The sequence below is a fragment of the Natrix helvetica genome (genome assembly GCF_964273705.1).
Source record: "Natrix helvetica genome assembly, chromosome: 1".
Taxonomy (NCBI): Eukaryota; Metazoa; Chordata; class Lepidosauria; order Squamata; family Natricidae; genus Natrix; species Natrix helvetica.
In genome coordinates, this window is record NC_138548.1 from 30,834,925 (window position 1) to 30,851,630 (window position 16,706).

The 16,706-nt window shown below is 37.1% G+C and overlaps 1 protein-coding gene across 3 annotated transcripts in view; it reads right to left on the reverse strand.

The window, feature by feature from the left end:
• Positions 1-7,830: 7,830 nt before the first annotated feature.
• The window catches only part of PELI2 (pellino E3 ubiquitin protein ligase family member 2), a 61,590-nt gene continuing 52,714 nt past the window's right edge, over positions 7,831-16,706 (reverse strand). For all 3 annotated transcript variants that reach the window (XM_081939715.1, XM_081939714.1, XM_081939713.1), the window contains one exon: positions 7,831-15,698. In XM_081939715.1, coding sequence (XP_081795841.1) covers positions 15,132-15,698 — 567 coding nt within the window. In that variant the 3' untranslated portion in view covers positions 7,831-15,131. The remainder of the gene's footprint in view (positions 15,699-16,706) is intronic.

Genomic DNA, 16,706 nt, shown 5'->3' on the forward strand with positions numbered 1-16,706 from the left:
GGCAAAAGCGCGTGTAATCATAGAGATCAATATGTGACCCAACTCCCTCCCCCTAGTAACTCCATCCCCCAGTCCAATCTGCACACCCGACAGATGTCATGTGGGTTGCACCTTCAAAAAACATCATCAGGTTAGTATGCCGGACAGTTGGCCTTGGCGGCAATTCCACTATCTGCAGCATGCGCAGTAGATGGTGAGAAAATCACTCCCTTCTTCATTCACTCCTGTGCTTAAGCTTCCCCTCCCAAATACCATATTATCTCCCCCCCCTCCCCGTTTCAATGGCAGCCGAAAGCAAGCAACAAAGCAGAGGCTGATATCCGGCCCTCCGTCAGGAAAGGACATCACCCCTGGAAAAAAACGTAGAGAGAAAACAGGAACAAGACAGATTAGACATATGCATGGCAATATGAGTCAGGGCTTATCGGGATAGGTAGAGTAGAATTTCCGCAAAAGTCTAGGAGCTCTAACATGGGACTTATCAACCCATTCAGCTTGGGATGGGGGAAAATGTTTCCAGGAGACCAGATACTGAACCTGATTTCTACATCTCCTGGAATCCAAAATCTCTTTGATCTCAAAATGTTGCTCTCCTTCAATGAGAAGAGGGGCAGGAGGCGGCGGTATGGGTGCCCGAACAGAGGAGGTGTGCACTGGTTTCAAAAGGTTAACATGAAACACGGGGTAAATGCGGTTGAGATACTTCGGCAATTCCAATCGTACAGAAACAGGATTAATGATCTTCACAATAGGAAATGGACCAGCATACTTAGGCCCTAATTTCTTTGACTTTTGGGTAGTTTGGAGAAATTTGGTAGACAGAAAAACTTGATGTCCAATCTTGTATTCCCTTTCTTTCACCCTCTTTTTGTCAGCCTGTTTCTTGTGTGCTCGATGAGCAGCCTCCAATGTCTTTCGGGCTATGGGCCAAACCTTTTGGAGCTGGTCACTCCACTCTGAGAGGGATAAGACTTGTGGTTTTTCATGGGGCAATTCTGGGATTGGCACAAAGTCCTGCCCAAAGACAAGTCTAAACGGGGTGAAACCGGTGATGCTGTGCACAGAGTTGTTGCATGCTACTTCAGCATGTGGTAACAGTTCAGTCCAATTATCTTGCTGATAATTGATAAAACACCGGAGGTATTGTTCCAAAACAGAGTTAGTCCTTTCACAAGCTCCATTAGTCTGAGGATGGTGGGCGGAGCTTAACCCCTGGGTGGAGCCAATCAACTTCAAAAACTCCTTCCAGAAGAGGGAGGTGAACTGTACCCCTCTATCTGATATTATGCACTCCGGCACTCCATGCAAACGGTATATATGTGTAATAAACAATTTAGCTAAGGATTTAGCTGAAGGGATCTTGGAACAAGGCACAAAATGAACCTGTTTAGAGAACAAGCCCGTGACTAACCAGACCACAGTATTTCCTTGACTCTCAGGTAATTCGACAATGAAATCCATTGATATTTCCTTCCATGGAGATTCAGGACGGGCTACACCTTGAAGCAGGCCTTGGGGCTTCCCTGGAGGTCGCTTAGCAGCAGCACATACAGAGCAACTGGCCACATATGATTCAATGTCTTTTTTCAAAGAGGGCCACCAAAATTGTCTTTTGATGAGATGCAGAGTTTTCACAAACCCAAAATGCCCTGCCATGCGGGAATCATGAGCTCGTTGTAACACCAAAGACTTCATGCTTGCAGGAACATATAATTTAGCGACTATCCAGGCCAGTCCATCTTTCATGGTGCATTCATCTGAATGTTCCTTAAACCAGTAGTCGGACTCAAGGCTTTCCTTGAGTTTGCAGATGAGGTCTGTTGTGACCTCCAACTTAGGGTCGCTTTGGCTCCTGGTAACAGACGGTTGGCCTTGGCGGCAATTCCACTATCTGCAGCATGCGCAGTAGATGGTGAGAAAATCACTCCCTGTGCTTAAGCTTCCACTCCCAAATACCATATTATCTCCCCCCCTCCCCGTTTCAATGGCAGCCGAAAGCAAGCAGCAAAGCAGAGGCTGACACACTCTTTTTGCTTGTGTGTGCGCCTTCCAGGCATGTGCATGGCATCAAAAACACAATTATATAGGATGGGATAGCCCCAGGGCGGGTAGGCAGGCCCAACTTCTGATTGGAACTACTGGTTCGCCCGAACCGGTAGTTTGAATTGTCTGAATTGGAAACAGCAAACCTCTGTTGATGTGGTGTGTTTGCAAATCGATAAATGGCTACTATTGGAGGCATGAACCATCAGAGTATTTTTTATTATTAAAAGGCAAATAAATGAAATTGCTTACTATTGCTTTCTCTAGTTTGCAAGATGTTTTCTACAAACCCAGTTTATCCTTGTCATTTTGGAAGGGGAGGCAGGTGAGCATATTTTAAAACAATCCATTGAACTGCAATGGATACATCATTTTCAAAAAATCTCTGTGAAGCATATCTAATTTCAGGGATTGCAAATAAAGATGGTGTTAGAAAATCAGTGATTACATAATTTTCCCGGGTTTTTTGTTTTGTTTTAATGAAACAAAAATAGTAGCATATAGACTGCATAGAACAATGGATACGGCTAAAGCTTGTAAATTAATCTCTACCTTACTAAAAAGTGCTGTATGAACATCTTAATTGATCAAAGTTTTATTAGATGGTGGAGATTACCATCTATGGGCACATCTGCAATGATCATGGTATATAGAACTTGTGATGGAATTGGTTTTGGGCTCCACAATATACCAACCTAAACGTAAGAAGAGTGTAGCATGAATCATGAATGAAAGGAAGTAGGTATGTTCTCCTAAAATTAACAAAAATATGTACTATAAAGTTGGATCATTTAGTACACACCTGGAAGTGAAAAAAGTCTAATTATGAATGACTTGTGTGAATTGATATTAAGCAATTGTGGGTGCATATAAAAATAGGCATTTGGAAGTTAGTGGTAGTTACATGTTTTGAACCGATGAATACTGATAATGAAAGAACCATAATTATTCTTTTAGGTGACAAAAGTAGATGGGAACTGAAACAAGAGTATAGAAAAAGTGACTGAGCTATTTGGAGACCCAAGATAGAATTGTCAATGAACAGTTCAACGATGATCAACTGTGGAAATGTGTGTACTTTTTTATGCAAACAATGCTGTATTGTTAGGTAAGTTTCTGAATTATTTGCATAGAATATGTTTGCATGATGTATTGAGGACTGTAGATCACAATATTAATGTATCAAAGAACTAAGTAAATTGGGAAAATTGAATGAAAGATTGTCAGTTTCCTATAAATGACAAAAAATAACAGTAAACAGATGAATTTGTATACCCAGACAGTAAGTTTATTAAGATGAGTAAAATAAAAAAAAATTAAGATGTATCCATTTTGAGATGTATGGGGGTAATAAATTGTCTTTTGTGAGGAATAAAAAAGTTTACCAAAAGAAGCAAAAATATCTGCATTTCTAGCCACTTTATTATATGGAGAAGTGAGGTATATAATAAGAAACATTAAAGCTCAATACAGTGAGAATCAGTTATTTAAGAAGTGTCTGTGATAAAATACAATACAATACAATAGTAGAGTTGGAAGGGACCTTGGAGGTCTTCTAGTCCAACCCCCTGCCTAGGCAGGAAACCCTATACCGTTTCAGACAAATAGCTATCCAACATCTTCTTAAAGACTTCCAGTGTTGGGGCATTCACAACTTCTGGAGGCAATCTGTTCCACTGATTAATTGTTCTCACTGTCAGGAAATTTCTCCTCAGTTCTAAGTTGCTTCTCTCCTTGATTAGTTTCCACCCATTGCTTCTTGTTCTACCCTCAGGTGCTTTGGAGAATAGTTTGACTCCCTCTTCTTTGTGGCAACCTCTGAGATATTGGAATAATGCTATCATGTCTCCCCTAGTCCTTCTTTCTCTTAAGCTAAACATACCCAGTTCCTGCAACCGTTCTTCATATGTTTTAGTCTCCAGTCCCCTAATCATCTTTGTTGCTCTTCTCTGCACTCTTTCTAGAGTCTCCACATCTTTTTTACATCGTGGCGACCAGAACTGAATGCAGTATTCCAAGTGTGGCCTTACCAAGGCATTATAAAGTGGTATTAACACTTCACGTGATCTTGATTCTATCCCTCTGTTGATGCAGCCTAGAACTGTGTTGGCTTTTTTGGCAGCTGCTGCACACTGCTGGCTCATATTTAAATGGTTGTCCACTAGGACTCCAAGATCCCTTTCACAGTTACTACTACTGAGTAAGGTATCACCTATACTGTACCTGTGCATTCCGTTTTTGTTGCCTAAATGTAGAACCTTACTCTTTTCACCATTGAATTTCATTTTATTAGATAGTGCCCAATGTTCAAGTTTGTCAAGATCCTTCTGTATCTTAAGTCTATCTTCTGGAGTGTTGGCTATTCCTGCCAGCTTGGTATCATCTGCAAATTTGATGAGTTCCCCATTTATTCCCTCATCCAAATCATTGATGAAGATGTTGAAGAGTACTGGGCCTAAAACAGAGCCTTGGGGTACTCCACTGCATACTTCCCTCCATGTAGATGCAGTTCCATTGAGAACTACACGTTGAGTGTGGTTGGTCAGCCAGTTACCAATCCATCTGGTGGTGATGCTGTCTAACCCACATTCTTCTACTTTATCTAGTAGTAGGTTATGGTCTACCTTATCAAAAGCCTTACTGAAGTCCAAGTAAACTATATCAACGGCATTCCTCTGGTCCACTAATTTTGTCACATTATCAAAGAATGCAATAAGATTAGTCTGGCATGATCTGTTTTTGACAAATCCATGTTGGCTTTTGGCTATTACTTTGTTTGCTTCTAGGTGTTCGCAAATTCGTTGCTTGATTATTTTTTCCAGAATCTTTCCTGGTATTGAGGTTAGGCTGATAGGTCTGTAGTTTCCTGGATCTAATTTTTTCCCTTTTTTGAAGATGGGAACCACATCAGCTCTTTTCCAGTCCTCTGGTAGTTCCCCGGTGTTCCAGGATCTCTGAAAGATATAATTCAGTGGTTCTGAGATCTCGTCTGCTAGTTCCTTCAGAACTCTGGGGTGTAATCCATCCGGTCCTGGTGATTTGAACTCGTCTAGGGTAGACAGGTGCTCACTTACCATTTTCTTCCCTATTTCAATTTGTGTTCCTAATTTTGTGGTGCTGCTTTTGATAGGTTGGACTGTTTTATCCCTTTGTGTAAAGACAGATGCAAAACATGAGTTAAATAGTTCTGCTTTCTCCCTGTTGCTTGTCACCTTCTTGCCACTTTCTCCTAGCAATGGACCAATTGTTTCCTTAACTTTTTTCTTGTTTTTAACATGTTGGAAGAAGCTTTTTTTGTTAATTTTTACTTTTGTGGCAAGCCTTTCTTCATTGTGAGCCTTAGCTTTCCTCACTTCATCTTTACAGGCTCGGGCTATTTGCTGATATTCTGCCTTAGTTATGTCCCCCTCCTTCCACTTTTTATACTTACTTTTTTTGTCTTTCAGTTTGTCAGATAGTTGTTTATGCAGCCATGCTGGTTTCTTTTGGGAGGTGTTGTTTTTCTTCTTCATTGGTATTGTGTTAGACTGGGCTTTTCTAATCTCATTTTTCAAAATTTCCCAAGCTTCTTGAGTTGTTTTCCCCTCGAGGATTCTCATCCATGGAATTTTTCCCAAGCTCTCTCTAAGTTTATTGAAATTAGCTTTCTTAAAGTCCAAGACTCTAGTTTGACTTTGTTCTACTACTTGTGTTTGGATAATGTTGAATTCCAATATTGCATGGTCACTTGCCCCCAGGGTTCCTATGGCTTCAACACCTTCTATCATTTCCTCTCTGTTAGTGAGAATTAAGTCCAGTATGGCTGATCCCCTTGTTTCCTTCTCTACTTTTTGGAAAACAAAGTTGTCTGCTAGGTTTGTTAGGAACCTGTTGGATCTTCCACTTGGTGCAGAGTTTGTTTCCCAGTTGATGTCAGGGTAGTTAAAATCTCCCATTACTATTGTGGTGTGCTTCCTACATACCTTAGTTAGCTGACTAGCAAAAAGTTCATCTTCTTCCTCTGCTTGGTTGGGTGGCCTGTAGTATAGACCTATGGCAATGTCATTTCCCCCACAACCTTTAATATTGACCCAAATGCATTCAAGATAGTTCTCATTATTGTTTTGCTCTATTTCTGTAGAGACGTAGTTATTTCTTATATATAGTGCAACTCCACCTCCTCTTTTATTTGGTCTATTTCTTTTAAATAATTTAAATCCTTCTAGCTGTATGTTCCATTTGTCAGTTTCATCCCACCAAGTTTCTGTAATGGCAATAATATCATATCTGCCCTCTTTTACTTGAATTTCTAATTCTCCCTGTTTATTCCTCATACTCTGTGCATTGGTATATAGACATTTGAGTCCATTTTGATTGACCTTGTGTTTACTGTCTACATAACCTGTATTATGCCTGACTGCCCCTATTTTCTTGCCACTTGTGTGATTCATGCACATGGTATGACAATCACTATTACATGCTTGGTTTTGCTTGACAGCAGGAGTGATAATCTTACCCACACACACATCTATGTTACATGCATTTATAACCCTATGAATTTTAGTTTGCTGGGGACAGAGATGTTCTGTATCTATTAATTCTCTGTCCCCGCTCTTCAGTTTAAATGTTTATCAAAAGATACACGAACAAAAAATAATAGCTAATGAATTGTTTAAATAAATTGAATAAAAAAGTGGCCTACCCAAAATAATTACGTTTGATCATATAGAGAAAATTAGTAAGAACTAATTCTGAATTATAAAACAAATATAGGAAGGCAGAATGAATAAGTCAAGAGAAAGGTGAACACTGAGAAAATGATGGTTGAACCTGATGAAATTCTTCAGAAAAAGGAGCTGACTGGCAGGGAACAGTAAGGAAGGCTTGAATGGTGTAAAGCAGTGGTTCTCAACCTGTGGGTTGGGACCCCTTTGGGGGCCAAACGACCCTTTCAAAGGGGTCGCCTAAGACCATCGGAAAACACATATTTTCAATGGTCTTAGGACCCGAGACACCAATTTTATGGTTGGGGGTCACCACATGAGGAATTGTATTAAAGGGTCACGGCATTGGGAAGGTTGAGAACCACTGGTGTAAAGGCACAGAGCGGTATATATAGTGATTACTCTTGGTGTAAGTAATATTTATTTTCTTGTTTATTTCTTGCTTTTTAAATTGTTTATTACTTTTTATTATTTTTCTTGTGTAACATTACATTCGGCATAAGACTTTTTTTCCCCACTCACAACTGTAATTTTGTAAAACACCACAAAAATCTGGCTTTTGTTAAGTCTTAAATCACCTGGCTTGTATTCTTAAGAACAGTCACATTAAATATTTTTGTCCTGAACAACATAATGAATTTTCACTTCAAGTATACGAAAGTACATGCAAAACTATATGCAATAAACATTCTGAATGTCCTGTTTAATCTTGTTATGGCAATTGGAGAAAATTCTCAGGTGAGAAGGCACAGTTGTAGTAAGATGTAAAAAAATTCTGCTGCTTGATTTTAACATACCTATATACATCTATTACTAACAGCTTTTATGGTAAATTTCACTGCTGCGCTGTTTTTATCTTGAAATCTCATACATGAGAACTTCCACCATTAATATATTCCTTTCCAGAATTCTTAATGGCGAAAGGACCAACAAAACTGCTAAGATTCAAATCTCCATGCACCAAGAGTTATAATAACCATTTATTTGATAGCCTTAAAGAGCAATGCTGACTTTAATTCACAAACTAAACATTGGATTCTTGTAACAGTTTTGAAATATGAAGAATAAAAAAGGAGTCAAGAGATAATACTGGAATACTATTTTATTTTCCCCCTCCTGTAAAATGGCTTGTATTTCCAAAACATACAATAGTTAAATTATGTTAATATTCATTCACACTGTTGTACAAAAGGCCAATTTCACAAATATAATTCAGAACATTAACAGCTGGTAACACTCTAAAGTCAATATTGCCATTTCCATCTTTCAAGTGGATTTTCCAAAATAAGATCTCTAGGAATGGTTTTGATTAATGAGTTCTATATGTTCCTTACAATTTAGTCTTATTTGGTAATGAATTACCTAACATAGGGAAAAGGTGTTACATTAAAAAATTAAGTTGGATAATTATTTGAACAGCTTGTTTTACCAGGATGAGTTTCTTGCATATTTGTTTTACCAAGTCTGATCAACAGCTAAGATAATATTTTCAATATGCTGTTCCTATGAAGCTGAGACTCCCCTGCATGTATTTCTGAGAGGTGTTTTTTTTTTTAGTAAGATGCCAAATGATTGCTTGCTCATCATTACAGGTATCACCCCAATTTCTAACTAGGCAATCTTGAATATATTTTAGGGCAGAGGTGGAAAATGTGGCTGAGCTACAACTTGCATTATCCCTCTCTACTATAGATGTGGACTGATTAAAGCATTATCTAGTAACAGATAATAGTGAGCTGAAAATACCATTTAAAAGAGGCCCAGATTCCTATCAAGATTCCAGGGAACACTGTTTTCATAGGACAGAATGCCCCAAAGCCTGGCTAACACCCAAACCAATCAATACCCACTCTAGTGTGCAGACTGGTGGCTTTCAGTAGTTATTTCTAGGTGAAGACGGTTATCAGGACACTTGTAATCAGATAAATTCAACATTAAATAATGTATAAAAGTGTCTCCAAATCTAAAGTATCACTTATACAGGTACCTAATATGTCTAACACAAATTTGTCTTCAATTTTATGGAATAAACCAATAATATACATACATTTTGCCTATTCCGAATCATTTAAAGATATATGACTTAGAATCATTTAAGACTCTAGGGTTACTATAATGGTTTCCTGCATAGAATGGATTTTCTGTAGGAATGTGCAAACTGCACCATGCATGGAACAACTGTGTTGAGTAGCCAATATTCTAAGTGAACCATGCATGTTTTATAATCTTTGGACTATGTGTAGAACAAAACAATGCTGTTCCACACATTAGTTTGTGGAAGAGGAGGAGGGAGATTGGAGGCAGGCAGGCGATTGGAGTATGACATCCAGAGCAACCAGAAAGGGGGGGGGCTTACCCTACTCATCCCATATCACTCCTGGATCTTTATGGATTCCTTCTAGAGTGTTGTTTCATCCAAAATCCAGAACAATGAAAAAGTTTAAACAACATATTTTCTATTTCACACGTATCTGAAGTTTGATGCAGACCTGATTTTGGTGTGATCTGTTACGTGCCCATTTTCAGGTTCTTAAACTATTTTAAAATTAATTAGTAAGTCACCATTTTGTAATACAAGCCCCAATTCAATCCATGAAACTCCTACTCAAAGTATTTTTAACACCGGGAGTTTGAAAAAGACATCCAGAAATGTATGTCAAAACTACTATAAATAAGACTGCATTTAAAATAAGTCTTATCGACTACTGATATTCACATGGAAGGGAACTAGTGAAAAATATTTTTTCCTCTAACAGCTTCTTGGTAATTATCCCAGCTGTTGATGCGATCTTTCATGACTCATATTTTCACCTTGACTCTGGGCAGGAATTCATTCTGATCACTTACCAGCCATACTGATTGCTATTAAAATAACATAATGCCAATAACAATTACAATACTTTGATACCCAGATGTCTCACATATCCTACATACCATGCACTGCCTCCTTTTATGTCCTCTAGCTCTTGCTTCTGTGCTTACTAGATGTACTCACTAAAACTACAAGATGCCTCTCAATGAAGCAAAGATATTTTTTTGTTTAAGATATCTCAACAATCTAGGTTGTTTTATTAAAGAACAACAGCTTTCCAACTAATTAAAAACATCACCTTAAGAACAATTTAGGACTATTTAAGATTTTTTAAATGAAAGGAAGCTACTATCCTATTTCAATGTTTCAGAGATATTTGACCATAAGATTAACTTAAGTCTTTTTTTAATATAATTTTTGGAATGAATGCTAAATTAGATGAACAACTATCAATTTCTCCAATCAGATTCAGATCTGTAAAAGCACAAGTACTGGAGGGAAACATCTGAATTTGCTTGAAGCAATCTCCATGGAACAGTCCATCAGAGGGAACTGAATGGCTTAACATTCATAATCTCTTTATAGAAATTATTAACTGTTCCTGTGCCATTGCTTGGAAACTATAAGAAGATATAAGCATAAACAAGAAAATGGATATACAGCTCGAATATCTGAAGTCATTTAGACAGTAATGAATTAGTGTAGTAAAAATGGATAACCACATTGCTTTTAGTGCAAAACACATAGGCAAATCCATCAGCTGACAAACAATTATTGCTGTTATGGAACAATGAATTGTTTCAATGGCATTAAAAAAATCTGAGGTTTTGCAGTTTCTAAACTGGCATTGTTTAATGACCCATGTTAATGATAACTATATATGCATATAATAAAATGTTCTTATTTACTTAACAAAAGGGAGGGCAACCATGTATTTTAACTTATTTGCACAGGTCAACCTGTTCAAATGTATTTTGTATTAGCAATTTTTTGACAGACAGAAATTATTAACACCTTATGAAGTTTCAGAAAAATATAGCATACCTTTTCCTGAAATTCAAATTGCAGAGACAACTAAGACTTCAGAAAGTCTGCTGTTCATAAAGAACAAAATACATCAGCAATGAAATAAATAATTATTGGGTTCTAGAGCAGAGAAGTTAACACAAATAACACAAAAACATTTCCTCACTGACTACAGTATAAGAGGAGGAATTGTCCAGAGAGACTTACAAGGTGATCAATTAATATTTTATACAGACATTAGTGGATCTCCCAACACAGGTTAGCCTGACTTGCACTGACTTTTAAATAAATATTTTTCAAGGTATTTATTGGAAAAAGCAGGGAAGAGAAAATTTGCACATGCTTCAAATTCATTTTATAGGGCAGTTTTTCCTCAACCTGGCATCCTTCAGTTGTAGCAGAACTACATTTCCAAAAATCTTTGTAACCTCAAGAACTGAGTATCCTTGAGGTTAGAGCCCCAACACATCTAGAAGTATCAGGTTAAATAATCTTTTTTAAGGTTAAAGGCTCCAATTTTATTTCAAAATATACAAATTTGTAAGTTTTATTTTAGAGAAAACCCATTGGAATCCATCACATAGATAAATTTCGGATATCTCAAGCAATTTTGGCCAGTTCCTGTATATACTTTGAATCTGTGTCCAATTGGGTGGGGTGTCGACATCACGCACGTATTAAAACAAAAGATATTTCAACTTCCCCAAACATATTTTGGAACAAAGATCAGACTCGTGCTTATCTTTTTTTTAAAAAGTACCAATACATTTCTAAACTACTTCATCACCAAGGAATGAGTCAAGATTTCTCAATCTGACATTAAGAAATTACAGAAAAAGAAGGTTGGTGATAGCAAGCACCACTGCAAACATTCAAAAGGGTGCACAGAAAATTTTGAGGAGCATAATGCTGGTTGAGTTTGCATGACACATCAAATTATAAAGTACCCAACCACATTTTAGTTTAGAGTTTTGTGCAATGTAGTCTGTGTTACCACTTTCAGATGAGCCCTATAAACCCATAGAGTTAGGTGAAGCATGTGATACAATATGTCCATTTAAGTCAAATATAGATTGCAAATGACTGATTGAAAGAGTACACTAACAAATTCATAGCTCTTTGGGGAAAAGTTCAACATGAAATGAGACAGTCACTTAAAACATGCAAAAAAGCCACTCAGTGGCTTGCTTTTCAATGGAGTTGGCTTGTTCTTACAAATGCACACAATTTTCAATGCTCCCTTTCACCCCTTCAACCTGGAATCCAAAATAAATATCTTCTAGTTGTGTCTGGCAAGCCTGAGGCACTGAAGAACCATCATTGGATGGTTTAGATTGGAAAGAATCAAAGGATTACTAAACAAGAACTACGTTTCAGAGGAAGAACATGAACATGTAGGTTACAGGCTTATTATAAGCAAAAAAATGTTTTCCTATATGAGGAATGAGTAAGTTTTATAATATGTGAGCCAATAAACAAAATTTAAAATAAGACATAAAGCACACTTTGAAGTAAGTTTGTATAGCAAGAGTTTTAAATTCTATTCAGACAACACTGACAAAGAGAGTGCTTCAAAAATCTTAATCTGTAGAAAATATTATTGCTGACAGAATTCAGGAGAATAATATCCAAAATAGTTTTAAAAATTCCAAAAGCTTAACAGAGGAAGAGACTGAGAATGCTCTTTTAATAAAGCGTACTGGCAAATTGTATAGGGAATTTTTCATATAGCCAATAGCCCTCCGAAACAGAAAGAGGAGCCAAATCAAATTCTGTAATGTATAAGGAAAAATGGGATTCAGACCCCCTTCCTGTATGAGGAAATATGGAACTGTTTCTATATATGCTGCTCAGATTACAAAAGGATTCAGAACTGCAGAATGAGTGGGCTTATATGACCTATTAAAAAGAAATATATATATATATGGAACAACTTTCATTGCTTGAGCAAATAGTAGAGCATAGGATGTCCATATAACCTTGTATATGAAACTGTCAAACATGGCAACCATGTTTCTTTTTTCACATTTTAAAGTAACGAGAATGGTTTAACTGATTTTATAGCATTTCACCAATTAACAAGAAGTCATTAAAAGCACTAAAGTATCTGTATTAAAAGATAAGAGCTAAGCAAGATTTGAGTTACATGTTTTATCAGGAACTCAGAACAAAGTGCTATCTTGTTTAGAAGGCACTGACTAAGACGAAATGTTTTGAAAATAACTGGCTCTCCCAATCTATCACATGGGCTAGGCAAGCTACAATGTGATACTTGATGCAATATACTGCAATAAGTAAAATCCTTTCAGACAAATTATTTCTAATTAAAATTACTGAACTTTTTATACAGGAAAAGTGTATTGAAAACCAGCAAATAAAAACAAACATGTCAATGGGCATGGACATGTGAAGTGTTTAAAAGGTTAACTGACTATAAAGTATTATGTTTTAACTATGAACAGGCCAATTCAAGTGTGTGTGTGTGTATATATGTATGCTAATATATTAAAATCATATAACTTCTATACTTAACCAAGGACAAAGTAAACCAATGAATTGTTCTGCATTTTAACAGATAATTCAAAATGCAGGATTTACTTCAAGATATGAAATTAATTTCTCTCTGATAGGGACTAATTTTTTCATGGCAATATGAAAAATTGAATAAATTTGATAGCGTAGTATACGCTATATAAAATATGCTATATACTTTATGTAAGTATAAAACAAAAACAAAACAAACATGGAATTTCTATAACAAAACAACAATAAAGTACATGTAAAATAATTCTCAAGATGAGCAGTAATTTGTCCCGTTTCCTATCCACCATTCCTCCCATACTAAATCAAGAATTTCAAGTTACTTGACATGAATTGATCCTAAACATTTAAAGGGGTTTTTTTTAGATGCAACTTCTAAATTAGGTTAATAAAAGGAAGAAAAGAAAAATAGCAAACCAAACATTAACAAGTCAATAGTATTATTAGAAAAGATTTGCACATTATGGGAAACATAAAAGAAGCAGGTGCTACAAAACCACCTATTTTAAATTATTATTTCAAAGTGATTAACAAGAATTTAAACATGTGAATTATGCAGAATTTTCTGCAGTTGGTTAAGACTGAAGAGGGCATCAAACTGATTATAAGCTCAAGGGGAGTTTGTGTATGTTCTACAAAAAATTATCCAAAACTTCCCACTACTGTAGAAAGTGAAACTACTGAAAAAATAAATTGCTACATTTTCTTTTGCTCACAGGTCTCAGACATGCAAGGGCAAGTTAATACAAGTAAAGCCAAAAGGCAGAATTAGAAAGAGGCAAAACTGTTAAGATGGTACAAATAGGTAGATATGCATGAAAAGTACAAATGACACCAGATGCAAAACTGAAAAAGACTTGTTATACATTGTGATTTACGGCCACTGAATATAAATGAGATCAAATTTAGCATCACTACACTGGTGGGAGAACCACTTTGCTTCAGCCCGTGGTGCTGCAAGAGCACCATAAAAGAATCAGACCTAAGCAGAACCATCCAAGCCAGGAAGAACATGCATGGAAAGATTATTAGCGCATGATAAGAGCCATGGATACTATGGAAAAAGAAATATGGTTCTTGTCCTACTCTGATAAGTGACCTAATACTAATCCTTACAGGACCATTCTATCCTGTATTAATTTAGTAAAATACAGGGTAGAATGATAGTACAGTCCCTGCTACCGATAGGTAACAGAGTTGGCTCAGAAGAGTCAGAAGCAAAGAAAGAAATGCTCATTTTGCATACACTGTCTTAAACTTAAGGTTGGAGCAAATAACCTGTTCCTCAAACTTTCCCTATTGGTTTTACGAGCATTGTTTAACAGAGCAACTTTTATTTGAAGAAAAGAAAAATAACACAGAAAGTCACCCACAACCAACTTTCAAGTAACTATGTCTCTTGGACAACTATATTAGAGAACACTGCAGAATCTCATATTATTTTGTGCTATGTTGATAAAGCCAACCTTTTATTTCACTCTATGTTCAATGTATTAAGTGAATATTCACCTAGTTTTACTCAAACATTTGATACATCCTCTTTGAGAATGAATTATTCAAGTTAACTATATTGCAAATTAAAAAGAGAGGACAAATTACATTCTGTATGCTTCTTTTAGATTGAAAAAATATGTGTTTTAAAGGCTTGTCATTCAAAGTGTAGAAGAAAACATTTCTGTTAAAAAATCCAATATTAAAAAAATCATTTAAGACACTGGTATTTTTCTTCTAATCTTACAAATCTTACAAATATACTACAGCTTAACCCCAAAAAAAGATGTCATCATGAGCATGCTGCTGTACCGCATGCAATGCCACCGATAACTGTTTGGTTCCAGATATCAAAATAACTTCACATCCCAGCTGCTAATCCCACCCCAAAGCCCTCATTAATAACAATCTTATTTTTAAAAAAGGTAAAATCTAGAGTTAGTGGCAATTCTTTATCTTCACAGTAAATTGTTAACAAAGTGAGCTGTATAATGGTCATCTGTAAAATGGCATTATCAGTCAATTGGACCCTGAAAAATAAGTTTGATGCAGTTCTGATCTCCAGTCAGTTGGGTAGCACAGAAAGGGCAGGCAGCATGGAATGCGTGAGTACCATGTGGCAATGGGATCTGAGACCAGTATTTGGCAGATTTTTCTGAGCACACATGCCCACAAGGGGTGAAAGCATAAGTTGGTGGACCAGCATCAACATAAAAGCCTGCCTCACACCCAAGCCAAAGAGGAACATATGGACCAACAGTTCTGCACATGGGACATTCACGCTCATTGGCTTCTGTATCACTGCGGTGCCCCCAGTTATGATAACCATGGACATGGCCACAGCTGAGGTAAGCCCACGGTTGTTTTTCTTCTACCACTTCTTTACGGTTAATGCTAGGAAAAGCCAGTGTGTTCAGTCCCACGGGGCACTGGGGCCTTGCAGCATTGATTTCTTGTCGTAGAGCCTCTATGTGTTTCTGAGTTGGTGTGTGAAATAAGCCATCTGCTGTTCTCCACAAGAGTGTGGCCCCACATAGATCAATGAGAGAACCATCTTGTAGGATGTTGGTTTCATTTTCCACCTAAAACGCCAGGCAGAAAAGAACAACAAATTGAAAATGATTCCTGTCGCAATGTTCCCCCACACTTCTGGAAGTAATGAAACTTTCATTCTCCACTTTAACGTCTTATATTATGATAAGCCATCCAGCCTTCTCACTCAGACAATGACATCTGTACAATAAATATTGTACGGAAGAGCTAGAGCAATGGGCAATTGTGTTTTTATTATTTAACAGAGTTTTTCCTAACTTCTGCATTTTTAAGAACTGTGAGTTCATTCTACTGGAATTTCCTAGCCAATACACATCCCAATATCAGTCCATCTGATTTATAAGCTGCCCCCATTACCCGAGTCTAATAATTAGTCCTTAAGGTGCTTTTTCAACCATGACCTGGATGACTGGGAATCTCCATAGATTTATCTCAGTCATTTAAGTGACAGAGTTCCATTCCAACGACCTAATGACCATATGATTTAACTTGGTCGTTGGAATGGAACTCCGTCACTTAAATGAGGAGTGGCTGTAGATGATGAGGAACACTTTGAATTCCACCTTTTTGCCAATTAGCAGCCAGTATAGCTTGTGGAGCAGAAGTGAACCTAGAATGTTTCAAGGTATACCCATATCCCTTCACAACTCTACAATCTGGGCCAAATGTGGTTACCCCATAGTCTTCAAGGGCAGCCCATCTATATAGCACACTGCAACAGTCCAGCTGCATGAGTGACTTTATGCAGTACCTCCTGGTCCAAGAACGATTCTAAGTGTATCTTTATGTAAGCTGCAATGGTTTCCAGTCTGCCTCTGGGTGCAACTCAGAGTGCTAGTTATCATCCACAAGGCCCAAGGTAATGTAATTTGTAGGATTTCTCAACTCTTATGGTCCCCACCCATTTCACCAGATCCAGTAGGTTAGGCAGGCTCAAGGTATTACTAAACAGTGTATCTAGCTGGACTTCTTTTCCCACAAATCCCTGTGCGGCTTCTCATTCGGGAAGTAAAATGGTTCTATTGTAAGGGTTTTCA